At 45.8% G+C, this 26,408-nt stretch overlaps 1 protein-coding gene across 1 annotated transcript in view; it reads left to right on the top strand.

Moving 5' to 3' along the window:
• Positions 1–26,408, top strand: part of OBSCN (obscurin, cytoskeletal calmodulin and titin-interacting RhoGEF) — a 291,804-nt gene that overhangs the window by 29,399 nt on the left and 235,997 nt on the right. The window contains exons 8-16 of the mRNA XM_073329682.1: positions 5,735–6,007; positions 11,264–11,539; positions 18,280–18,555; positions 19,258–19,533; positions 21,178–21,453; positions 21,993–22,268; positions 23,620–23,895; positions 25,092–25,367; positions 25,909–26,184. Coding sequence (XP_073185783.1) covers positions 5,735–6,007; positions 11,264–11,539; positions 18,280–18,555; positions 19,258–19,533; positions 21,178–21,453; positions 21,993–22,268; positions 23,620–23,895; positions 25,092–25,367; positions 25,909–26,184 — 2,481 coding nt within the window. The remainder of the gene's footprint in view (positions 1–5,734; positions 6,008–11,263; positions 11,540–18,279; positions 18,556–19,257; positions 19,534–21,177; positions 21,454–21,992; positions 22,269–23,619; positions 23,896–25,091; positions 25,368–25,908; positions 26,185–26,408) is intronic.

Here is a 26,408-nt window from a genome sequence, read left to right as displayed (position 1 = left end):
GTGAGCCTGGGCTATAGGAAAGGGAAAGATGGTCTTGTGGTTAAGAAACCAGCCAGGTAGTTAGGAGACATAGGCTCTATTCCTGCCAGAGACAGATTCACTGTGTGACTTTGGTCACATCACTTAGGGTATGTCTACACTGCCATAAATCACCCACAGCTGGCCTGTGTCAGCTGACTTGGGCTCCCAGGGCTTGGAGTGTAGATGCTTGGGCTGGAACCCAGGCTCTGAAAACCGGTGAGGGAGGGAGGGTCCCAGAGGCTGGGCTCCGGATCGAGCTTGAATGTCTACACTGCAATTTTATAGCCCACCAGCCTGAGCCCTGCAAGCCCGACTCAGCTGACATGGGCCAGCCATGGGTGTTTTACTGCAGTGTAGACATACCCTTAGGGACTGATCCAAATTTAGTTAAATTGTCGGGCTCAACGGGTAGTGATCAATGGCTCCATGTCTAGTTGGCAGCCAGTGTCAAGTGGAGTGCCCCAGGGGTCGGTCCTGGGGCCGGTTTTGTTCAATATCTTCATAAATGATCTGGAGGATGGTGTGGATTGCACTCTCAGCAAATTTGCGGATGATACTAAACTGGGAGGAGTGGTAGATACGCTGGAGGGCAGGGATAGGATACAGAGGGACCTAGACAAATTGGAGGATTGGGCCAAAAGAAATCTGATGAGGTTCAATAAGGATAAGTGCAGGGTCCTGCACTTAGGACGGAAGAACCCAATGCACAGCTATAGACTAGGGACCGAATGGCTAGGCAGAAGTTCTGTGGAAAAGGACCTAGGGGTGACAGTGGACGAGAAGCTGGATATGAGCCAGCAGTGTACCCTTGTTACCAAGAAGGCCAATGGCATTTTGGGATGTATAAGTAGGGGCATAGCGAGCAGATCGAGGGACGTGATCGTCCCCCTCTATTCGACATTGGTGAGGCCTCATCTGGAGTACTGTGTCCAGTTTTGGGCCCCACACTACAAGAAGGATGTGGATAAATTGGAGAGAGTCCAGCGAAGGGCAACAAAAATGATTAGGGGTCTGGAACACATGACTTATGAGGAGAGGCTGAGGGAACTGGGATTGTTTAGTCTGCAGAAGAGAAGAATGAGGGGGGATTTGATAGCTGCTTTCAACTACCTGAGAGGTAGTTCCAGAGAGGATGGTTCTAGACTATTCTCAGTGGTGGAAGAGGTCAGGACAAGGAGTAATGGTCTCAAGTTGCAGTGGGGGAGGTTTAGGTTGGATATTAGGAAAAACTTTTTCACTAGGAGGGTGGTGAAACACTGGAATGCTTTGCCTAGGGAGGTGGTGGAATCTCCTTCCTTAGATGTTTTTAAGGTCAGGCTTGACAAAGTCCTGGCTGGGATGATTTAATTGGGGATGGGTCCTGCTTTTGAGCAGGGGGTTGGACTAGATGACCTCCTGAGGTCCCTTCCAACCCTGATATTCTATGATTCTATGATTCTATGAAAGTGAATGGAGTCAGGCCCTCTGGGACCCAGTGTTTGCTCTGAGTACATGGAGGTTAAGAAGAGGTGTGGGGAGCTGTAAGGCTTGATCCTTTAGTGTTTGTAAAGCACTCAGATGGAAGGCACAATAGAAAGGCAAAGTCTCATAACTGTTTATTATTTGGTGTTTGCCAAGCTTTGTACAGGTAAGAAAAGTTCAGCTTGTCTTCACGTGCTCGTATTGTCCTTCAGCTCATGGTAATCCCCTGCTGCACTCCTTCCTATGGTTTGCTTCCTGTTCATTTAACAGGCATGTTGGCTACATGTTTGCTTTAACATTCAGCCCCTACCATGTAGCCTTTGACCCGCTGCATAACATTAATGGATATAGGCCTAGTGTTTACAAACCTTCAGCCTCCTCAGGGAAACTTAAGGCTCAGTCAGCCTGTCAATGGGAGAGTTTCCATTGACTTCTATGAGAGCTGGAGCTGGCTTGAAAGGGTCAAATTATCCCCTGATTGCACTGGCTGGATTTTCATCCAGTTGTCTAATAAGGCGGGCAGTATAAAAGCTGGTACTTTCTACTCCGCGCTGGTGAGGCCTCAGAGGGAGTACTGGACTGTGTTCCCATTTAGGCACCACAGTTTAAGGAAGATGTGAACAAATTGGAAGGAGGCCAGAGGAAAGAAACTCTAGTAAGAAGTTTGGAAAGCCTGGCCTACAAGGAAAGGTTGAAAGGACTGGGTATGTTTAGTTTAGAGAAGAGAAGGCTGAGGGGGATCATGACAACAGTGGTCCAATATGTGAAAGGTTGCTGTAAAGCAGACAATGTTCAATTGTCCTCCATGTCCCTCCACGGTAGAACAAGAAGTAATTATCTTAGTTTGCAGCCAGGGAGATTCAGTTTAGATCTACGGAAAAACTCTCTATTGACAATGATAGTTCAGCACTGGAACAGGTTACCAAGCGAGGCTCTTGAATCCTCATCACTAGAAATTTTTTGGAACAGGTTAGACAAACACCTGTCAGGGATGGTCTAGGTTTACTTGATCCTGCCAAAGGGCAGGGAGCTGGACTAGATGACCTCTCGAGATTCCGTCCAGCCCTACGCTTCTATGATTCTATATTGTAGCCTGTTGTCAGACCAAAACCAGGAGTTATATTACTCAAAGTTCATGTGGCAGGATTAGGGCATTTGGCATCTGATCCTCATCCCGCAGACCTTACCTGGCCAAAACTCCTGTTGACTCCAGTGTGGGTTTTGCCTAAGAAAGGACAGCAAGACTGTGCCCTCAGTGCATTTGCCTCAGACCTGGCCTTCCTCCTTTTCTCTGAGAATGGTTGTGTGAGGAGCTGACTGGAGGAGCAGAAGAAGGATAAGTTAGCTGTGTTTGTGGCGGGAGGTCAGAGGGGGAGCTGACTGGAGGAGCAGAAGAAGGATAAGTTAGCTGTGTTTGTGGCGGGAGGTCAGAGGGGGAGCTGACTGGAGGAGCAGAAGAAGGATAAGTTAGCTGTGTTTGTGGCGGGAGGTCAGAGGGGGAGCTGACTGGAGGAGCAGAAGAAGGATAAGTTAGCTGTGTTTGTGGCGGGAGGTCAGAGGGGGAGCTGACTGGAGGAGCAGAAGAAGGATAAGTTAGCTGTGTTTGTGGCGGGAGGTCAGAGGGTTAAGAGAGGGGGAAGAGTCTTGACTGTTTTGATGGTGTATGAGGAGCAGTTTACACAGCTATTATTGGTAGTGCAATCCTTTCTCTTTCATCATCCCATGCTGAGGTCCAAATTCAGCTCTCAGGTTTTCACACCAGGCTCTGATTTCAGTGAATATAAGTCTGTACATATCCCATAGAACAATTTGGTCTCTGACCCTGAGAATATGCAGAGCAGTGATCTGTGCAGGGTCCTATATTAAGCACAGTAACACAGATAGGGACCTAGCCAGCTTTCTCCCAACCTATGATTGGCTCCTCCTAACTGTGTGTATCTATGATCCCCCCCCCACCCCCCAACCTTGTCAGCATTTTCTGGCCTGTGACTTCCTTCAGGCTGTGATTCCCTGCCCTTCCACCACCCACCTCTACCTGCCTGTGAGATTGCAGTCTCTGTTAACTCTCATATGCCCGTGGGAGGAAGCAACATACGTAACTGACACATGAATGCTCGCTTGCTAGATTCTTCAGAGAGCAAACACAAAACAGGCATGAACACACATAAAAAGAATTCATTCAAAAATTCAGCTATTTGTGGAGAGCTTTTTGCTGTCTACACCTGGCTGCAGAATGATTTAATTCTCATTCTCTTGCTGTCCCTGCCTCTCTCTCGGTATATTTTTTTCACTCTGTCAGATCTGCCCACAGCTTTGTATTGGATTAGCTGGAAGACATTCACAAATGTTTTCACCTAAATGTAGCTCTCAAACGAGGGGTCTGGGTTAATGTTTTTCTGGTGCTGCATTGAGGGAGTTGCATTTGAAACTCCTGCTGTACTCACACTTTGGCTGCAAATGTATCCTCTTTGGCATCTTTTAGGTTGCTGTAGTTATTCTTTTTTTACCCAGAGCAGTCTTTACACCAGAAGCTAGTGACTGAATGGAGTCCTGTAAGAAAAACCAGAACAGCTAAAATACCCCCCACCTTTCTCAGCCATTCTCTCATTTGTCTGTTTAATCACTGGGTGTAGTCTTAATTCTAGATTGTGAGAGCTTTGGGACAGCGATTGTCTTTGTTTTACTTGTTTGTGCAGTTCCTTAGTATGATTGGCCCTGATCCCTGTTAGGGATTCTTAAATGCTACTGCAGTATAAATCATCATGAATCAAATTTTCATCATTGTTTAATCAAGTTTTTAAAGATTGTTTCTATCGGGAATCCCTCCTTACTACTGGGCTGCCCAGATCTCAAAGCATCAATTCCGCTCCTGAGCTAAAGGAGAACTTCCATTAGTTATAACTGACAGCAACACTAATGTTCTCTTCCAAGCCTGGGGAGAGACTGGAAGGTGCCCTGTCAGCTTCTGTGGCTTCCAGACTGTGACTGAAAGGGTCTGTAGCTATTTTCAGTAGGGATGATTAGTAACTTGGATAGTAGAGGTTGTGCTTCTGTCCAGTGGTGATGTGAAAGAAGTTCTGCACGCTCATCTCTGTTAGAAAGAACAAAGGGTTTTTTTTGTTTTTGTTTTTTAAAGGTTGTCAGTATCGTAAAAAGAGGGTTGAATTTATTTACAGTGTATCAAGCACTTCAGTGCCCAGCAATTCGATGTTGCTTTCCCTGCACATAAGAGCACAACAACTGTATAAAAGTAGTTCAGATATTTTTTCTTTAAATTAAGGGTAAAAACATATATATGTATACTTCTGTCAGAGTAGCTTTGATCATACTGGACCAACAAGCAGATTTAGATTTAAACTTTTGCTGTACTTTTTTAAAATGACATGGCAGAATTTTAGGACATTAATTCCCTTACTTGGAATAAATAGTATTATGTCTTTAGGCACATATTTTGAGTTAATAATTATTGCTGCCATTGTGTATTTGGATCTACACCTTGAATGGGGTGAGGTTATACTCGTGAATTGATTATTCCACTACAAATTAGTATATCACTGAGTTACTTTAATTCTTTTGTGTTCTAGTTAGTTTCCTGTAAGGGATGTCTCTTCATTTTTAGAGGGCGTTGGTAATTCTGTAGATTTATAGTACAGTGCAACTCAAATTATCCAGATTACATTTAAATATCTTGTAAGGTACAATTATTTGCTATCTAGATAAATACAGTGAGTTAATAAGCCTCAATGTTTCCCTTAATATTTGTTCATTCTCTCTTCCTCTCTTTCTTCCATTCTTTCCTTCCTGCCTTATTAAGATTATTTTGCAGGTTAGCATCTTGGATGATAACTGAAAATCACCCACTGTTGAAACATGAAATTCTTATTCATAGTCCCAAATGTAGAGTACATTCTAAGGCAGCCTTTACTTACACAAACTGTCCTCATTTACCTGAGTAGTCCCATTGACTTAGCAGAGCTGCTTGCACAAATAAAGCATATGACAAAGGCTTCCTGGATTAGATCCTAAAATAACAATTTGAGGTAATTAGCCAAAACAGGAATCCAGGAGCAACCTACTAGATCCTAAGTGCGGTGGGGGGATGGCCAGGATGACCTCTCAAGGTCCGTTCCAGCCCTTGCTTTTCTATAATTTTGTGATTTCTAATTAAAGCATATGTAGCTGGCTGTATGGATAGATGAACTGACAATATGGACCCAGTTCCTTACTAGTGCCATTTGCCATTCTGTTTCAGCACTCGTGCACTTCACAAACAAAGAGAAAGCTGGTGGTGTTGTCATCGCCATCTCCGGAAAACAGGCCGAATTTGTTTCTGAGACCTCTGAAGCCAATGTCATGGTGCAGTGGTACAAAGACGGCAAAGAAATCAGACGCACAAAGAAATTCACCCTGGAGGATAACGGAAAGCTGCACAAACTCATCGCCTCAGCTGTAACGAAAGAAGATGAGGGAACGTACATGTGCAAAGTTGGAGAGGACACTCTAGTTTTCAATTTAAAGGTCTCCGGTGAGTTCATGAGGCACGTGTGAGCAGGGCTTATGTTGGGTCCTGAAGTCCTGGCTCGTGTAGGAATATTATCGCTTAGATTGTGAGCTCTTTGAGACAGAGGCTGCCATCTTTATGTGTGTAGAGCATGTAGCACAGTGAGGCCTCGATCTCTAGGCACATCTGCAATACGCGTCAACAACAATAATAGTAATATTCAGGTCACTAGTGGAATGACTAGAGATGGGCCCAAGCCAAAACCACAGCTCTAAACACCCCAAACTTTGGACAGGTTTGCATCTGGATCTGGGTCTGAATCCTGTAGTTTGGTCCCTTCTAGAGCACATTGCCTCAACAATTTACGCTCCCTTTGAGCTCTCTCCTGTGAGAGGGGGTTTGAAAGTCTTGGGCTACCTTCTGAGAAAGCCTTGGTGTCCAGTTAAACTCAAGTTCTGTGCTCCTGTGGAACGTTTGCGGTCTCTGAGTGTGAGTCATTACTTCTGGGATAGGTCAAGCTACCTAAGGGAGAGTGCATGACCCTCAGGCCGAATGAGGGGGAGTCCTAGAACTGATGTATTCCAGTCCAGAGCTGGACAGGGGATGGCTCACTTGATGATGACCTGTTTTCTTCATTCCCTCTGGGGCACCTGGCACTGGCCACTGTTGGAAGACAAGATACTGGGCTAGCTGGACCTTTGGTCGGACCCAGTATGTCCGTTCTTACTTTCAGAGCTAATGGTATTGAGGAGACATGCTTTGTGAAATCCAGGCGACTCCACACACAGGGATTGGTGGGAAGTTTTTCTGGATTTGGTTCACTGGATTTTGCTTTGAGCTTCATCCTCAAATGATTCCAAAATCTCAAACCTTGAAACTACCAAGTTTCATTTGGTCATGGTCAAAACTACTGAATTTCACATTGTTTCCATCAGAAGTTGTAGCCTGGCTCAGGCAAACTCTACCCACGATTATCAAAAGATTTGGAAACCTCAGTGATCTTTTTGGCAAATGGTCTGAGTTTCAGGCGGCTAAGAAAACCCTAAACCAGACAGGTTTCACGTTTCATAATAAAAAATTGTCCAGAGTGCTAATCAGAAGCACGGCTAGGCAAGGGACCAGAACTAAGACTGGGAAATAAGGTACCTTTGTGGTAGTGAATGTTCCCCATAAACCTTTAATGCCAGGACTCCAATGAAACTATTATTCCATAGTCAAATAGTTCTTGTTAAAATAGATTACTCCTAATGGTAGATAAGTTTTAACAGAAATGTTTGTTCCTTGGTGCTGTAGAAATGGTTGGCATGGGTGTATCATCTTAGTTGTCCTTGGGATACTTGGCGACCTAAAGCAACAGGTGCTGCAGAATAGTATGTAATGTTAAACTAAGGTTACTTATCACTGACAGCCATCAACTTACTCTGCAGCAGGCTAGCTTGATTGAGTGCATGGTATGAAATACATGTTACACTCACTGTTGCTTGTTAGCATGAGCAATAGGATGTGTCATACATGTTTGTTCCTAGATTAATCTATAAGGTGCTTATCTCCATGCAGCTCAGTGCTACTTATGTCATCTTCACTTTAATGTTAACCCCTGGGGGAAAAAACCCAAAAACTACAGCCCTCATTGTAGTAACCCCCAACCTGGATCATTAGTCCGGTTTGAACCATAACCTTCAGTGCCAGGGTACAGGCCTCTACTATTTGAGATAAAGGAAAACGCCATTAAATGCACACTGAAAGATTTTATTATTTCCATGGACAGGCTTCTTGTTTTCTCAAGACTAAACATGTCCAATTTTTTAATCTCTCCTTACAGGTCAGGTTTTCTTAACCTTTTATCATGTCTATTGCTCTTTTCTGAACTCTCTCCAGTTTGTCCACATCTTTCCTAAGGTCTGGTGCACAGAATTGGACATAGTACTCCAGCTGAGGCCTCACCAGTGCCAAGTAGAAGGTCCCTTCCAATTACCCCCCATGTCTTACATATGACACTCCTATCAACTTCTGCCCTCAGCTACACTCATATGCAACTCCCTTAGTGACAACCATGTTGTCTTTACATTCTGTAACCATACTCATCCTTCCTGCATTAGGCTGAAATACATAGCACCAGATTCTGCACATGGTTAGTGTATACACAGCTCCCATGGAAGTCGGGGAATCCATGTTTAGTAACTCCCTGGAGTGGTCATCAGAAGGGTTTGAACTTGGGACCATTAGCACAGACCTCTAACACTTGAGCTAAAGGAGAAATTCCACTAGTGGGTAGCTGTAGTTGGCTGTTATCATCTGTGAACCTGCTACTAGAGGGGAATGAAACACAAGCAAGTTACAAATGTAAATTCTTCCATAGATGGAACCCCGGGCCCTGGAGGTCACTAAGATTGAAATCATGCCAGGGTGTAACTGGATTGTTCTTATGTTGCTCTAGGTTAATGGAGGGGCACAAACTACTTTTCCTTCTTCTTTTTTAGATGAAGTTGTTAAGTTTGTCAACAAGCCTAAAGCAATGCCAGAAATTTCAGTCAGTCCTTCTGAGGGTCTAGAGCTGGCGTGTGAGGTGTCGGTGGCCAGTGGAGCTGTTGTGTGGAAGAAGGATCAAACTGAGGTTAAGCAGGACCAGAGAATGACCGTCACCTCTCAGGGAACAGACCGAAAACTCATCATCAAGAATGTAACACAGCACGACCAAGGGAGCTACACCTGTGAATCTAAGGATGACAAAATAACATTCCAAGTCAAAGTCAAAGGTGAGCGGATGCATGAAATCTCAGGAGCAATAAAATACTTAATCCTGGATTGTGTCTTGCATCTAAGGTTCATCCCCAAACACTTTTTGGTGTAAATAACTCTGCCACAGGGCTTGATTTTCAGCTAAGCCTGAAACCTGCCTCTACTTTTGAAAGTGCAATTGTGTGTCCACAAATAATTGCACGTGCAACATGTTGTGGCTGCAGAAGGTAGCTCTTAGATATCTAGCAACCTGCCTGCACCATTACATCTGTAAAATTAGAGGCCATCACACCTGCAACATCAGGTCCACAGAATTAAAACACAGAATGATAGCAGAGAGTCAGGAGTGGGTGAGAGAGAGAAACAGAGATGTAGATAAAAGCAATGAGGGACGTTTGCAGCAGAGCTCTGGAACCAGATGGGAATCAGTGAGGTGGAGTGACACAGAAAGGCTCTTCCAAATGGCAAGAGGAGCTGGTTTTTGCAGCATTGATGAACTGGTTGTGTGTAGTGACAAGAGGAATTTGATGCTAGGCATGGAGTGGAAAACACTTATAGCAAAGAGAGAAAGAGTCTGTGAGGTGGGCTGGGTCTGGTGCATAGGTTTGCGAAAAGCAGTTTTGAACAGGATCTTGAAGCTGACGGGGCTTTGTCTGGGGTTGAGTGCTAAGAAGTACAGTAGAGCCTCAGAGTTGCGAACACCTCGGGAATGGAGGTTGTTCGTAACTTTGAAATGTTCGTAACTCTCAACAAAACATTTGGGTTTCAAAAGTTTGCAACTGAACATTGACTTAATACAGCTTTGAAACTTTACTATGCAGAGAAAAATGCTGCTTTTAACCATCTTAATTTAAAAGAAACAAGCACAGAAAAGTTTCTTTACCTTGTCAAATTTTTTTTAACTTTCTCTTTATTCTTAGTAGCTTGTATTTAACACAGTACTATACTGTTTGCTTTTGAGTGTGTTTGTGTCTCTGATGCTGCCTGATTGTGTGCTTCTCGTCCCAAATGAGGGGTGTGTTTGGCTGCTCAGTTCATAACTCTGATGTTCATAATTCTGAGGTTCTAGCATTTGTGTTTATTGTGGGCCTCGTCTTGCTTTGCTGTCCTTTGAAATCCTCCATTGGTTCCAAACAGTCTCTTGCTCACTGTTCCAGTTTTGACAACTAGGAGGCAGGAGGGCACCTGCTACAAAGCTATCCGCAAGCTAATCAGGACTAAGACAGGGCAGTGTTTGGATGGGAAGCCACCAAGGAACATGTAGGTGCTGGAAGAAGTCAGTGGAATTACTCTAGATCGGGGTGGGCAAACTTTTGGCCTGAGGGCCACATCTGGGTATGGAAATTGTATGGCGGGCCATGAATGCTCATGAAATTGGGTGTTGGGGTGCGGGAAGCGGTGAGGGCTCCGGCTGGGGCTGCAGGCTCTGGGGTGAGACCAGATATGAGGAGTTCAGGGTGTGGGAGGGGGCTCCTGGCTGGGACAGAGGGTTGGGGTGTGGGGGTAGGGGGTCAGGGCTCCGGCTGAGGGTGCAGGCTCTGGGGTGGGGCTGGGGATGAGGGGTTGGGGGTGCAGGAGGGTGTTCTGGGCTGGGACTGAGGGGTTTGGAGGGGGGGGAGAGGGATCAGGGCTGGGACAGGGGGTTGGGGCACTGGAGGGGGTCAGAGATGCAGACTCCGGGCGGCGCTTACCTCAAGCAGCTCTCAGAAGCAGTGGCATGTCCCCCCTCTGGCTCCTATGTGGAGGCACGGCCAGGCAGCTCTGTGCGCTGCCCTGTCTGCAGGCACCATCCCTGCAGCTCTCATTGGCCGGGGTTCCCGGCCAATGGGAGCTGTGGGGGTGGGGGCAGCATGCGGAGCCCCTTGGCTGCCCCTACGTGTAGGAGCCAGAGGGAGGACCTGCTATTCCTTCTGGGAGCTGCACAGAGCGGGGCAAGCCCCGGACCCCACTCTCCAGCTGGAGAGCCAGAGCGGGGCAAGCCCTGGACCCCGCTCTCCATCGGGAGCTTGAGGGCCAGATTAAAATGTCTGGAGGACTGGATGTGGCCCCCGGGCCATAGTTTGCCCACTGCTGCTCCAGATTTATACCCGGGTAACTGACAGCAAAGCCTAGCTGTTAATGTCTGTGAAAGTGTGTGATCCTTGGACTAAAGTGCAGTGTGGTGGTGATCAGTCAGGGTCATCACGTGATCTCTCTTTATGGACATTTGGTGCACCAGCCTACAGCAGCTTTAGAGGATAGGTTTTGTTTTTGATGGTCTTGGGGTGAAGACATTGGGTTGGGAATCAGTAGACCTTGGTTCCATTCCTAGCTCTGCAGGAGACTTCCCATGTGACTTTGAGATATTCCTCTCTCGATGTCTCACTTCCCCATCCGTAAAATGGGAACAAAGATACCTCCTTATCTCAGACGGCTGTTGTGAGGGTGCAGTCATTAACATTCCTGAGGTGCTAAAATATTACAGTGATATGGGGAACGTCACCTAAGCCCCTTGATAGGAGACTGCAAAAGGACGTACGTCACTGTGTTTCCATCTTGCAGAGATGGAAGAGGTGTTTTCAAACAAGCAGAAGGTGCAGAAGGAGGTGAAGGCCGCCCTGACAGAGAGCGCCACCCTTAGCTGTGAGGTGACTCAGGCCAAGACTGAAGTGAGGTGGTACAAGGACGGGAAACTGATCACCTCCAGCAAGAAATTCAAGGTGGAGTCTGAGGGCAAATCCCGGCGTCTGGTCGTGGAGCAGGTGGAGAAGAAGGATGCTGGAGAGTACACCTGTGAGGCCGCAGGCCAGAAACTGACTTTCAAAGTTATCATCACAGGTGAGGGAGATGCTCTGATTTGTATTTCATTGACTTCTCTTTCTGGGTCTTTTCTCATGTTCTCTGCTGACATGATAAAACGGATTATTTCATCTCCTTCTGTTGTTGCTTTGAGCTGTACTGCCATGGAGGCTGGGGAGGGCTGGACCAGATTTGAGGCTAGTCTGGAGACACAAGGTCTCTGCAGGTCTCCTGAGGTTCAGATTCTGGGGCTGGAACATGTATAAAATGTCATCAGGAAAAGCAGTTTAAGCACGTCCAATGCAATCACGCAATAATCTACCCTGTCCTCCCCACTGCTGCTCAGCCTGAAAATCACTAGCTCTCCTGTTTTGTTCTCTCTTCTTTTCTCCTCATAATAGCCTCCCTCTCATAGAATCATAAAATATTAGTCCAATCCCCTGCTCAAAGCAGGACCAACACCAACTAAATCATCCGAAGACACAGACACACACAGCTGGCACCTACAGGTTGGCAGGGCAAACAGATCAGCAGTAGACATACTCATTTGCACACACATACTGTGTGCAAAAAATACATATTTTGCATACTGTGTTCAAAAAATCCCCTCCCCAAGTCCTCAAGTGTGTGGCAAAGTGAACAAAAATGGAAATGTGTGTGTGGCTGGAATGAACAGTGAGTTGGATTTCACAAACACGTGAAAGCACATCTTTTATCCAGCTCTCCTCCCAACCCTCCTTTCATCCAGTGACGGTGACATTGAGTGTGTTCTCTAAATGGATCTGGGACCCACGGGAATCTTAAGAGAAGGTGTCTGTACAAGGTCAGCTCTGTTCTTGGAACAACAAGCAATGACCCAAGCAGACTTTTCTCTTTCAAACCTCCTTTGATTTTGAGGCTCAGGACATTTTAGGAGCTAGATTTTTCTGTCACTCTGACAGTGATGGGATTTCTTTTGGTATCTTAATCATTTTGCAAGCGGTTCAGATGTCCAGTAAATAGCAGCTCAGGCCTGACCTATCCTGAGCCATTTCAAAATAAACTGAAAATAAGATTCAATTGGGTAGAAGTGATGGGAACATCTTGCGGTTTGATCGAGCACCTGCCGATATTCTCCAGCTTTTTGCTGTTCCAGAAGCCTCTGGAGCCCCACACCATGACTACCAAATAATGAGAACAGCAAACAATCCCTGATGCTGAATTTTGTTTTCATAAAACAGTTCAGTGGACAGTTCTGAGTGTAACCCTTCTGCCCATCAGAGTTGGCAGCGACCGGGTTCAATATCGAGGGGATCCATTCCAATAACACAATGCAAAACCGGGTTGAGCCCCCACCCAGTGACCTGGGACAAATATATACCACCCCCGCTGGGCGCCTCCAAGAGGCAATACTTCCCCTCTCGCAAGCACATAGTCTGAGTGTAGCAAAAAGCCTTTTAATAACAGAGACACAATGTGACATTATGTTGGGGAAACACCACCCACAGGATTCATAACCCAACCCATGAGCAAAAAAACGCACCCCAAGCAAATTGGGGCATGCCCTTTCCCTTTGGTTCTTGAGTCCAGCAACCCCAAATCACCCAAAGTCCCAAAAGTCCAATGACCCAAAAGTCTCTGTCCCTGGTTAGGGCAGCCCCAGAGTTCGAAAGTTTATCTGCAGAGCTTTACCTCCCAACCTGGGTGGAGATGGGGTGGGGTGGAGAGAGAAGTAAGGGGCACCTTACATGATCTGAAGCTGACCGCCCCACAGCTCCGCTCCGCCAGCCGCCCCACGAACTGCTTTGCTTGGCTCCGCTCTGCGGCCCACAAGCAGCTCCCGCCATCCCACGAACTGCTCCACCAGCCGTCCCACGAACTGCTTCGCTTGGCTCCGCTCTGCGGCCCACAAGCAGCTCCCGCTGGTCCACGAACTGCTCCGCTCCACGTCCCACAAGCAACTCCCGCCGTCCTATGAACTGCTCCACCAGCCTGTCCACAAGGCACTCCAGCCCTCCCACAAACTGCTCCACAATATATCTTCAGGCTCCCCCACTACTTAACACAACGCTCAGTGATTTCAGCTCTTAGTCAGTTCAGCTCTTTGGTGAATTCAGCTTGTAATAGGGGAGCCTCAGTGCTGGTGCACCATTAGCCCAAAGTGAGCTCAGCAGCCTGTAACTAGAGTCCTGATGGAATCAAAATTAGCTCTGATATTCCACAGTGGAGAGAGGAGGAAGTGCAATTAGCATGTAAGGCCCTCACCAAGGGGCCTATGCCACCAAGTATTAATACTTGTCCCCAGTCTCTCTCAGTTCACAGAGTTTTGGAACCCATGACCCTTGCCTAGCGAGTGGTACTTAGTTGATGGTGAGTCCCTCCATCATAACAAAAAGCCAAGTACAGTTCCAAGCAGAGTTCCCATAATCAGGGTAATAACAATTTATTCTTCCTGCCCCAATAACAGAGACACTGGGGATCCCACAGCAGCCAAAGTGACCATTTGGGCAGCTATGGCCTCATTCTAGGCAGGGTGGGTGTGCCTATGCAAATGAGATCGGCCCCTGAAGTTCTTTTCCACAACTTGCCACACTTCACCACCAGATGTCAGGGTGGAGCTCATCCTGACACTGCTTACATGAGTAACAAATAGATTCCTTCAAACCCAAGTCTTTTGTGGATAATTAGCCCGTTGAAAGAGGGATACATTAGCCCGATAAATTATTTGCAATAAACAGTTTGAGCTGCTCTGGTGTTAATTCTGAAGACTAACGACAAAGGATTGAATGACAACATTACTGTTTTATTTCTGATCATTTTAGCAGAAATACCATCTGCTCTGGATTATAGGTGAATCTGGAGCAAAGAATATCAGCACTTCCCTCCCATAATCTGACCCTTGCTATCTGTCAATATAATCAATCTATTCTCATCTATTTGGTCTCATATCCATTTCTTCTACTCTATGGTATCTCTTTTTCCTCTGTTGGTGAAGTATCGGGTATAAGCCACTGCCAGAAGCAGGCTACTGGTGATCCAATCCAGCACAGTTCCCGTTGTCTTAAAACAGCAGGAATTTGGACATTAACAAATACCTTCCAGCGATTTATTTGGTATTAGGTTAGATTAGGGACAGATTCTGGGTGTGCTTCTGCAGGTGTGGTAGATGACTCCCTGTGAAGCCACACAGGGGCAAGGTGCTGTGTAATTATAATGCTACCAGTGACGTAGGGGGTAGTACTTGGGAGACCTGGGTTTGAGTCCCAGTGGGACTTACTGTGTGTGTCTGGGCTAAATCACTGCCCCTCACTGCATCAGTCTCCACAGGCTATGGAACTTAAAGTGCTTTGCAAACATGATGTGCTCAGTGTGGTTATTAATCAAGGTAGAAATTAGGCTACGGAATAACAATTCATTAATAAATTGTAAGATGAGAAGGGACCATTATGATCACCTTGTCTGCTCCCCAATTAAAACTGAAAAGACAAAAACTAGCTTCCGCCTGGCAGAGAGGCAGTTGTGCTTAATTGCTTTTTACTTTATATAAAGAAGGTCTCATCCCCAGATCCCTGTGCTTGTACCGGGCACAATGGGACACTAATCCTGACTGATGCCTTTGCGTGTGAATGTAACACAAATAAATAATGTTTTATTAGACACACAAAGGAGCCACAATGTTGGGAGGCCAGGGGCCCTCCTACTTCCGTGCTCACTAGGGGTCCGAGCCAATACAGGGTGCAGCTCCACCGTAAAGAGTGCAAGCTTTGCTGCTCCTTCATCGCCTCGGGAGACATTCTGCTTGCCTCAGTCTTCTGTAAGCAGAACACCTTTGGGACCTGCTGCCCCAACATGGTGTATCTCTGCTTCCTGCTAACACTGCTGTGGCTTCAAGTGCCCCACAATCCACTGGCCCGTGTGTTATGTGTTCAGAGAAGGTGAGTTTGTTACAGAGCTCAGCTACAAAGGTTTGGCTCTTTAGCTCAAGCTGTAGCAGCTTGTGCCTCTAGCTCAGGAGGTTCCCTAGTTCAGTCCCCAGTGTCAGCCAAGATGGCCGCTGTTGCAATTTAGTGGGGCTCAGACTAGGAAGGAAGCTTTTGGAGGGGAGATTGCAGAGCAGGAGTTGATTTTAAAAAAATGAAAGAAACCCTGGTGGTCTGCCATTGCAGATGCAAGGCCACAGAAAATTTCGGAGATGTAGCCAGTGGACAAAATGGCTGCCCTGGTCAAGCCTCAGAATGACGGAGTGCTGTTTGCATGAGAACACCAGTGTTTTCAGTTCTCTTTCAAACAGGGTGACTTCAGAGCTGCACGGGATAATGCGGCATCTTACCCCTCTCTTGTCGTAACCAGAGAGCACAACGCAGTTACTATTGCTGTGTTTCACATACATGTGACTGTAACGTGACATGCAGGTCCATCAGCAGCTCATTGGAAAACTGATCCAACCTTGAAAGGCAGGAGGGATTTATCAGTTCTTTTTCAGTGGCTGGTGCTTTAGTTGCAGAAATCTTTATTTTACTGGATTCTCCAGAAGTGCCGTGACTTTCTGGGTCTTAATTTATCTGGTTACCATTGCACTCACCTTGGTTTTCACAGTTCTTATGTGCCAGGGCTCCACTGGAAGCACAAAACCTTTCCTTTTAAAGGGGTAAATATTCAGTGTGACGCACTGGGATAGACTCATAAACTTTAAGATCAAAAGGGATCATCATGATCATCTTGTCTGACCTCTTGCATATTGGAAGCCACAGAACCTCGCCCACCCATTCCTATAATAGACCCCTAACCTGTGGCTGAGTTACTGACGTCATCAAAACCTGGTTTAAATACTTCAAGTTACAGAGAATCCACCATTTACACTAGTTTAAACCTGCAAGTGACCCATGCCCTATGCTGCAGAAGAAGGTGAAAACCCACCAGGGATGTAGCCACTCGCCGTCCTGTTGAGGGAAACAAGAACTGAGCATCTACAACCTTGTGCGCTGGACCACATATGGTCACCAAGGAGTTGGTTCTGCAATCGACATGATTTTAAAGTTAATTGTACACAGTGTTTGCTCATAAAATCCTAGTATAGAGGGGCCAGGTCCTCAGCTGGTGTAAATCATCATAAGCGACTTCTATGGAGCTACACTGACATATGCCAGCTGAGGACCTTATAATATGTCTATTTTACCAGCTTAATTGAATATCTTGCTTAACTTTAAAAGTATTTCTGTCCCTTTGTGAATTGTAAGGGTCATATTCATTCCTAGTATAAATTTAGCGGAGTTAACCTTGGGATAAATTTGACCCTAGCAGAGTAGCTCAATTATATTGACTGGCAATTAGCAACTTTATTCACAATATATAACATGTCTAATATTAAAGGGGAAAAGTAAGACTTAGGAGGTGAAATCATTCATCTGTAATGTATGGCCTGTTACTTGATCATTCAAATAGATGACATCCAGTTATGTGAGCTGTTTTGTGAATTATTGTATTAATATATACATGTCTAGTCAGTCCATATTCACAAAAGTCTAACATTCAGACCAGTGTTAACTGGACCGCTTTTTTTTGCCCCTGTAATTCTGAGTGCAAATAACTTGCATCCATGGTAATACATTTCGATATCTAATCACTGACTGTGTCTGTAAATCAATTTAAATATGTGAATCACCTAAATTGCATAAGCGGTTATTTTTAAGCACAAATAGTGGATGCAAAAATGGAAACTACTGCTTAAAAATCTGTCCCTAAATACCTACTGCCTGATTCTCCTTTCCCATACATCAGTTTTACACTAGTGCAATCTTTAGACTTCAATGCAATCAATTCTGATTTACACTGGTGGGAAAGGAGAATCATACCGCTTTTCATGTATGTATTAATGCAGACAGTAAATCAACATTTAAATAAAAAGATATAAAACAACATTAAGTACAATATACAGGAAGAAAGAAACTGTTCCACATAAACCACTCTCAGACAGGCAATTGGTTAGCTGGCAATTGGTTAGTCATTGGTTAGCAAGATGGCTGACCATATCCTTTAAATGGGTATATTTAGTTTATCATTTATTAGCCATAATAGCCTTTCAATGCCAGTTCATTTGCTGAGGTAAAAGTACTAAGGTTCTACTTTGGAAGTAAGGGTGTTTAAATACTTCATTTGCTGCCAAATATATTAGATACATTAAGGTAAAATCCCCCTGCTACACTGCTGAATGTACCATGTGTGTCTCAACATTCATAGATTTTGAAGGCCGAAAGAAACTGCTGTGATCATCCAGCCTGACCTGCATCACCCAGGCCATCCATTAATAATTCCACCCATTACTTCCTACATTAGGCCCATATTTTGTGGTTGAGTTAGAGCATATTTTAGAGGGAGATACCCAATCTTGATTTAAAGACTTCAAATGTCAGAGAGCTGATTTAAATGGCATATTACTAGACCACAGCAGCACTGCAAATGTGATGGGGTTGGCTTATCCCCAAGAAGATGAACCAAAAAACCCCCACTCCCAACAACAACAACAAAAGAAACAGTTTTTGGATGTTAATATTGAAAGCTGGAAAATATGCAGGGCTGCCTACCTAAAGAGAGTATCAAGATACCAAGGATTTGGAGAAACCTTGGGGGTGTGGGGTAGAGAGTTCATTGATAATATGCTGTTAATGGAGTATGGAACTATAAGAACCATGTTTCATCAAACGAATGACTTTATATTTTAAAAACACTAGATATATGTAACAGTCCATCGCCCATGATAGTTTTATTCCTTCTGTGGTTCTTCTTTAATTTCCCCATCTCAGAGCCTGAGGAAGTGTTTGCGAACAAGGAGAAGGTGCAGAAGGAGGTGAAGGCTGCCCTGACAGAGAGCGCCACCCTGAGCTGTGAGGTGGCCCAGGCCAAGACTGAAGTGAAATGGTACAAGGATGGAAAACTGATCACCTCCAGCAAGAAATTTAGGGTGGAGTCTGAGGACAAATCCCGGCATCTGGTGGTAGAGCAGGTGGAGAAGCAAGATGCTGGAGAGTACACCTGTGAGGCCGCAGGCCAGAAACTGACCTTCAAGATTATCATCACAGGTGGGAGAGATTGTTTCCTTTCTACTCATGCACTGATTTGTTGCAGTTGTTGAGTAAAGCAATCTAGAGTGAGATGCACTTCCTACATTGCTGCCATCTCAGCTCTGAGTGAAGGAGGCTTTTGAGGGGACTTTGGGTTTTGCCACAATATTGTGAATACATTTACAGAGTAAGCAGGTAAAATGCTGCTGAATCTTCTTAGTCGGTGGGTGTTCTGCAGGAATAGCATAACATTTTCCAAACTAGGTTGGAACTCTGAACGTGGTATCCATCAGTGCATCCTAGTTTCTCTGTCATGTCTTCATTTACTTTGGAAAAAATAACAATGCTCCTCAAAGAGAAGAAATGTTGGTCCTTTCACCTACCACAGGGGAAGGAAAGTTTTGCAGCGAACATCTCAGCTAAATAAGCTACAGGGAGGCTTGAGAGGATAAATTCAAATTTGGATCTGAGATCGCTCGAGGGGAACCATGAGAGGTTGAGTCTGGGGATTTGGGGTGGATTATTATAAAGGACAGGTGCTGGCAGGTCCATAGTTAAGGTTGCACATGGACTTGCACTGATGGTGGCAGGGGTCAGGCAGAGGTGGGAAACATGCGGTGAAAGGTGCCTCGGAGGCAGAGCTGTCAGCTTCTCCCTCTGGGGACTCCGGATGGCATCAGTGAGGAAGTTTAAGCCCTTCTAATTCCTTCTTCATGGCAGAGAGAGAGGATGTGTTTGCAAACAAGGAGAAGGTGCAGAAGGAGGTCAAGGCCGCCCTGACAGAGAGCGCCACCCTGAGCTGTGCAGTGGCCCAGGCCAAGACTGAAGTGAAATGGTACAAGGACGGTAAACTGATCACCTCCAGCAAGAAATTCAAAGTGGAGTCTGAGGGCAAATCCCGGCATCTGGTGGTGGAGCAGGTGGAAAAGAAGGATGCTGGAGAGTACACCTGTGAGGCTGCAGGCCAGAAACTGACCTTCAAGGTTCTTGTCACTGGTAGGAGAGAGTATTTTCTTTCAACTTAAGGACTGATTTGCTGCCGTTGTTGATTGAAGCTTTCTAGAGTAAGATGAGTTTCTTGCCCTGCTGGCACCTCGGTTCTGAGTCCAGAGAGCTTTTGGAGAGATGTTGCGTTTTGCCACAATGTTAAGAATAAATTCTCGGAGTAAGCAGGTAAAATGGGGAAGGCGCCTGAATCTTTGTAGTCGGTGGGTGTTTTGTAGCAGCAGCGTAAGATTACTCTTCGAGGTTGGGATTCTGAATGTCTGTTTGGCATTCATCTGGCTTCTCCTTAATGCCACTGTTTCACTCCTAGGGAAATGTCAGGGTTTGATTTACCTGTGCCCTGTCCCTTTAAAGATTGATGGTCTGCCCAGGTCTTCAAAGGGGACAGCTCTGATTGCAGCAGTCAAATCTGGTGTGAAAGGACTGTGTGGCAGAAAGCCTTGTGCAAGCTGGGTTTGTTTGTCTTTGGATTCTGTGTGTAATAAGCCCCCAGATTTGAAGCTGTCCCTGGCCGGGGAGCGGAACATTTTGTGAGCCAGGCTCAGGGACAGTTTTAAATCTGGATTTTTGTTAAGCTGGGTATCCAAAAACAAACACAACTTGCACAAGCCCCATTGCTGCTGAGTCCTTTCAGGGTACACACAAGTCTGCTGCTGCAACCAGAGCCATCACCACCTGAGAATCCATCCGCAGACCTTCCATTCTTAAAGGGAGAGGGCACAGGTAAATCAAACCTTGCTATTCCCTTATGAGGTATATGCAATCACGGACTTTATGGAGTTGACAGCACTATTTAAAGGGGATGAAAATATTCATCCCTTGAGGTTTCAAAGGGGAAGGAAATATTTGGACGGAAGATGAAATAAACTGAAGGGAGCCCTGCACCAATAAATTGAGATCTGGATCTGAGATCACTCTCCAAAGCAATCATGAGCATCTGAATGTGGGGGTTCAGGTTGGTTTATTATGAAGGGGATGCCATACAAGCCCCACAGTAAAGGTTGAAATTGTCCCTGTAGTTATGTTTTTCGGGGTCAGGCAAAGTGGGGGAGACCTGAAACTAATACGGCCTTAGGAATCATTACCTTTTCCCTGCCTTCTCCTTCTCTGTTCTCTGGATGGCATTGTTACAGCAGCAGCATAACGGTTTCCAAACTAGTTTGGGATTTTGAACGTCTGTAGGGCTTCCATCCGAACCACCCTGTCTTTTCTGTAATGCCTTCATTTACTTAAAAAAAATAACAGCGTTCCTCGGAGGGAAGGAATGTTGGTCATCTCAGCTATCAGAGGGGAGGGAAAGTTTTGCGAGGAACATCTCAGCCCAAATAAGCTACAGGGAGGCTTGAGGTGATACATTCATATTTAGATTTGAGATCGCTCCAGAGGAATCATGAGAGGTTGAGTCTGGGGATTTGGGGTGGATTATTATAAAGGAGAGGTGCTGGCAGGTGCATAGTTACGGTTGCATGTGTACTTGCACTGATGATGGCAGGGGTCAAGCAGAGGTGGGGAAACATGAGGGAAAAGGTGCCTCAAATGCAGAGCTGTCAGCTACTCCCTGCCTCCTTCTCTGTTCTCTGGATGGCATCACATCAACGAGAGAGTATACGCCTTTTAATTCCTTTTCCCCAACAGAGAGAGAGGATGTGTTTGCAAACCAGGAGAAGGTGCAGAAGGAGGTGAAGGCCGCTCTGACAGAGAATGCCATCCTGAGCTGTGAGGTGACTCAGGCCAAGACTGAAGTGAAATGGTACAAGGACGGGAAACTAATCACTTCCAGCAAGAAATTCAAAGTGGAGTCTGAGGGCAAATCCCGGCGTCTGGTGGTGGAGCAGGTGGAGAAGAAGGACGCTGGAGAGTACACCTGTGAGGCCGCAGGCCAGAAACTGACCTTCAAGATCACTGTCACAGGTAAGAGAGAATATGTTCTTTGAACAGTTTACTGCTCTTGTTGGTTTAAGTATTGTAGAATAAAGTGAATATCCTGCACTGGTGGTATCTTGGCTCAGACATTCCCTACTGAGTGATACACAATCAATGACTTTTTAAAACCAACAGTGCTTCTTAAAGGAAAAGAAAGTAGTCGTCCATTAAGTTTTAAAATCGGAAGGAAGGGTTTGTAAGGAAGATGTTGGAAAAATACTAAAGGGAGCTCTGTGCCGATAAGTTCAGATCTAGATCTGAGGTCACTCTCCAGAGCAATGATGAGAGTTTCAATGTGGAGTTTGGGATGGTTTATTATGAGGGAGACGCCCTACAGGCTCCATAGGTAAAACTGAATTTTGCTTGTAGCTATATCGTTCAGGGTCTGGCAAAGTCAGGGAGACGTGCAGGAAGCAACCTAAGGAAGCAGAGCTGTCAGCTTCTCCCTGCCTTCTCCTTCTATGTTCTCTGGGTGGCATTGCATCAGTGAGGGAGTTTTAACCCTTATAATTCCTTTTCTCCGGCAGAGAGAGAGGATGTATTTGCAAACAAGGAGAAGGTGCAGAAGGAGGTCAAGGCCGCCCTGACAGAGAGCGCCACCCTGAGCTGTGTGGTGGCCCAGGCCAAGACTGAAGTGAAATGGTACAAGGACGGTAAACTGATCACCTCCAGCAAGAAATTCAAAGTGGAATCTGAGGGCAAATCCCGGCATCTGGTGGTGGAGCAGGTGGAAAAGAAGGATGCTGGAGAGTACACCTGTGAGGCCGCAGGCCAGAAACTGACCTTCAAAGTTCTTGTCACTGGTAGGAGAGAGTATTTTCTTTCAACTTAAGGGCTGATTTGCTGCCATTGTTGATTGAAGCATTCTAGAGTAAGCTGAATTTCCTGCCCTGCTGGCACCTCGGCTCTGAGTCCAGAGAGCTTTTGGAGAGATGTTGGGTTTTAGCACAATATTGAGAATATGTTTACAGAGTAAGCAGGTGAAATGGGGAAGGCATCTGAATCTTCGTAGTCGGTGGGTGTTTTGCAGCAGCAGCGTAAGATTTCCCTTCGAGGTTGGGATTCTGAATGTCTGTTTGGCATTCATCTGGCTTCTCCTTAATTCCACTGTTTCACTCCTAGGGAAATGTCAGGGTTTGATTTACCTGTGCCCTGTCCCTTTAAAGATTGATGGTCTGCCCAGGTCTTCAAAGGGGACAGCTCTGATTGCAGCAGTCAAATCTGGTGTGAAAGGACTGTGTGGCAGAAAGCCTTGTGCAAGCTGGGTTTGTTTGTCTTTGGATTCTGTGTGTAATAAGCCCCTAGATTTGAAGCTGTCCCTGGCCGGGGAGCGGAACATTTTGTGAGCCAGGCTCAGGGACAGTTTTAAATCTGGATTTTTGTTAAGCTGGGTATCCAAAAACAAACACAACTTGCACAAGCCCCATTGCTGCTGAGTCCTTTCAGGGTACACACAAGTCTGCTGCTGCAACCAGAGCCATCACCACCTGAGAATCCATCCGCAGACCTTCCATTCTTAAAGGGAGAGGGCACAGGTAAATCAAACCCTGCTATTCCCTTATGAATCTTCTTCTTAGTATATGCACAACATGCCTCCTGTGGCATGTGACCAGGATTCATGATCAAATTTAGTCCTCTGGTTGGATCATTTGCTTCGCCAGCTTGGGCCAGGTACTTGCTGGGGAGTGTGACGTGAACGCTGATCCATGCCCCTCTCCTTATGAGTGATAAATAATCATTCATTTCTAAAAACGAACAGTACTGCTTAAAAGGAAAGAAGATCGGTGTCCATTCAGGTTTCTAAGGGGAGGGAAAGGTTTGTAAGGAAGATGTTGGTGAAAAAACTAAAGGGAGCCCTGTGCCGATAGATTGAGATCTGGATCTGAGGTCACTCTCCAGAGCAATGATGAGAGTTTGAATGTGGGAGTTCGGGTTGGTTTATTATGAAGGAGACGCCCTACAGGCTCCATAGATAAAGTTGAAATTGTACTTGTAGTTTTATTGTTTGGGGTCCTGCAAAGTGGGGGAGACGTGCAGGAAGCAGCCTAAGGAAGCAGAGCTGGCAGCTTCTCCCTGCCTTCTCCTTCTCTGTTCTCTGGGTGGCATCGCATCAGTGAGGGAGTTTTAACCCTTGTAATTCCTTTTCCACGATAGAGAGAGAGGATGTGTTTGCAAACAAGGAGAAGGTGCAGAAGGAGGTCAAGGCCGCCCTGACAGAGAGCGCCACCCTGAGCTGTGAGGTGGCCCGGGCCAAGACTGAAGTGAAATGGTACAAGGACGGTAAACTGATCACCTCCAGCAAGAAATTCAAAGTGGAGTCTGAGGGCAAATCCCGGCGTGTGGTGGTGGAGCAGGTGGAGAAGAAGGACGCTGGAGAGTACACCTGTGAGGCCGCAGGCCAGAAACTGACCTTCAAAGTTCTTGTCACTGGTAAGAGAGTATTTTCTTTCAGCTTAAGGGCTGATTTGCTGCCGTTGCTGGTTTGAATATGGTAGAATAAAGTGCGTTTCCTACACTGGTAGCGTCTTGGAGAGATTTTAGGTTTTGCCATGATATCGATAAGAAATGAACAAAGCAAGCAGATAAACTGGGGAGGAAACTGAATCGTTGTTTAGTCGGTGGGCGTTTCACAGCAGTAGCGTAATATTTTCCAAACTAGGTTGGGATTCTGAACTTCTGCATGGCATTAGTGTTACCACCTTTGAAAAGCAAAAAAAAAAAAAAAAGGCACCCGCCCACACAGAGGGCAAACCCCCTGTAACTCCAACCACAAGGCGACTTCACAGTTCCCCTTCAACAGCAGCTTATAGTTTCTATAGTAACACATATAGATAAGATTGATAACATCGTACATCTCCTCACTGTTGCGTGACTCAAACCATCTCTCTTACCCACGGCCGGTGCACTTGTGTGTTGGTGGGCAGCCAGCTGCTGTGTTTTCAACACCTTTGACCTGTTATCGCTTAAACGGCAGAACTGGGAACACTGCAGCATCTTTAGCTGGACACAGAAACTTTTAACATTAGATCTCCCATTGTGTTATGATAATAATGCAAATCTTTAGACCCATGTAAAAAAACCCTGGGAAATGAAATTTATTTTTCTGGCAACTGGCAAATCCATAAAACAATGACCAGGCCTGTCAAATATCTGCCAGGTGGTAACCCTGCAGGGCATCCATACATGCCACTCTGGCTTCTCTTTAATGCCTTCATTTACTTTAAAAAGTAACAGTGCTCCTCAGAGGGAACAAATGTTGGTCATGTCAGCTATCAGAGGGGTGGGAAAGTTTTGCAAGGAACATCTCAGCCCAAATAAGCTCAAGGGAGGGTTGAGGTGGTACATTCATATTTGGATCTGAGATCGCTCCAGAGGAATCATGAGAAGCGGAGTCTGGGGATTTGGGGTGGATTATTACAAAGGAGAGGTGCTGGCAGGTCCACAGTCAAGATTGTACGTGGACTTGCACTGATGTTGGGAGGGGTCAGGCAGAGGTGGGAGATGTGAATCAAAAGCTGCCTAAGATGCAGAGCTGTGAGCTTCTACCTGCTTCCTCCTTCTCGATTCTCTGGATGGTATCACATCAGTGAGAGAGTATAAGCCTTGTAATTCCTTTTCTCTGGCAGAGAGAGAGGATGTGTTTGCAAATCAGGAGAAGTTGCAGAAGGAGGTGAAGGCCGCCCTGACAGAGAGCGCCACCCTGAGCTGTGAGGTGGCCCAGGCCAAGACTGAAGTGAAGTGGTACAAGGATGGGAAACTGATCACCTCCAGCAAGAAATTCAAAGTGGAATCTGAGGGCAAATCCCGGCGTGTGGTGGTGGAGCAGGTGGAGAAAAAGGACGCTGGAGAGTACACCTGTGAGGCCGCAGGGCAGAAACTGACCTTCAAGATTGTTGTCACAGGTAAGAAACAATATTTTCTTTCAACAGTTTGCTGCTGTTGTTGGTTTAAGTATTGTAGAATAAATTGAATATCCTGCACTGGTGGTATCTTGGCTCAGACATTTCCTATTGAGTGATACACAATGAATGACTTTTTAAAACCAACAGTGCTTCTTAAAGGAAAGAAGATCAGTGTCCATTCAGGTTTCTAAGAGGAGGGAAAGGTTTGTAAGGAAGATGTTGGTGGAAAAACTAAAGGGAGCCCTGTGCCGATAAGTTCAGATCTGGATCTGAGGTCACTCTCTAGAGCACAGTTGAGAGTTTCAATGTGTGGGTTCGGGTTGGTTTATTATAAAGGAGACACCCTACAGGCTCCATAGTTAAGGTTGAAATTGTACTTGTCGCTATATTGTTTGGGATCAGGCAAAGTGGGGGAGACGTGCAGGAAGCAGCCTAAGGAAGCAGAACTGTCAGCTTCTCCCTGCCTTCTCCTTCTCTGTTCTCTGGGTGGCATTGCATCAATGACGAAGTTTAAGCCCTTGTAATTCCTTTTCCACGATAGAGAGAGAGGATGTGTTTGCAAACAAGGAGAAAGTGCAGAAGGCGGTCAAGGCCGCCCTGACAGAGAGCGCCAGCCTGAGCTGTGAGGTGGCCCAGGCCAAGACTGAAGTGAAATGGTACAAGGACGGGAAACTGATCACCTCCAGCAAGAAACTCAAAGTGGAGTCTGAGGGCAAATCCCGGCATCTGGTGGTGAAGCAGGTGGAGAAGAAGGATGCTGGAGAGTACACCTGTGAGGCCGCAGGCCAGAAACTGACCTTCAAAGTTCTTGTCACTGGTAGGAGAGAGTATTTTCTTTCAACTTAAGGACTGATTTGCTGCCATTGTTGATTGAAACATTCTAGAGTAAGCTGAATTTCCTGTCCTGCTGGCACCTCGGCTCTGAGTCCAGAGAACTTTTGGAGAGATGTTGCGTTTTGCCACAATGTTAAGAATAAATTCTCAGAGTAAGCAGGTAAAATGGGGAAGGCGCCTGAATCTTTGTAGTCGGTGGGTGTTTTG

This window comes from Lepidochelys kempii, chromosome 2 (genome assembly GCF_965140265.1).
Source record: "Lepidochelys kempii isolate rLepKem1 chromosome 2, rLepKem1.hap2, whole genome shotgun sequence".
In the NCBI taxonomy this organism is placed as follows: Eukaryota; Metazoa; Chordata; order Testudines; family Cheloniidae; genus Lepidochelys; species Lepidochelys kempii.
Note: the sequence above shows the minus strand (reverse complement) of the source record. Positions and strands in the feature narration are given on the sequence as shown.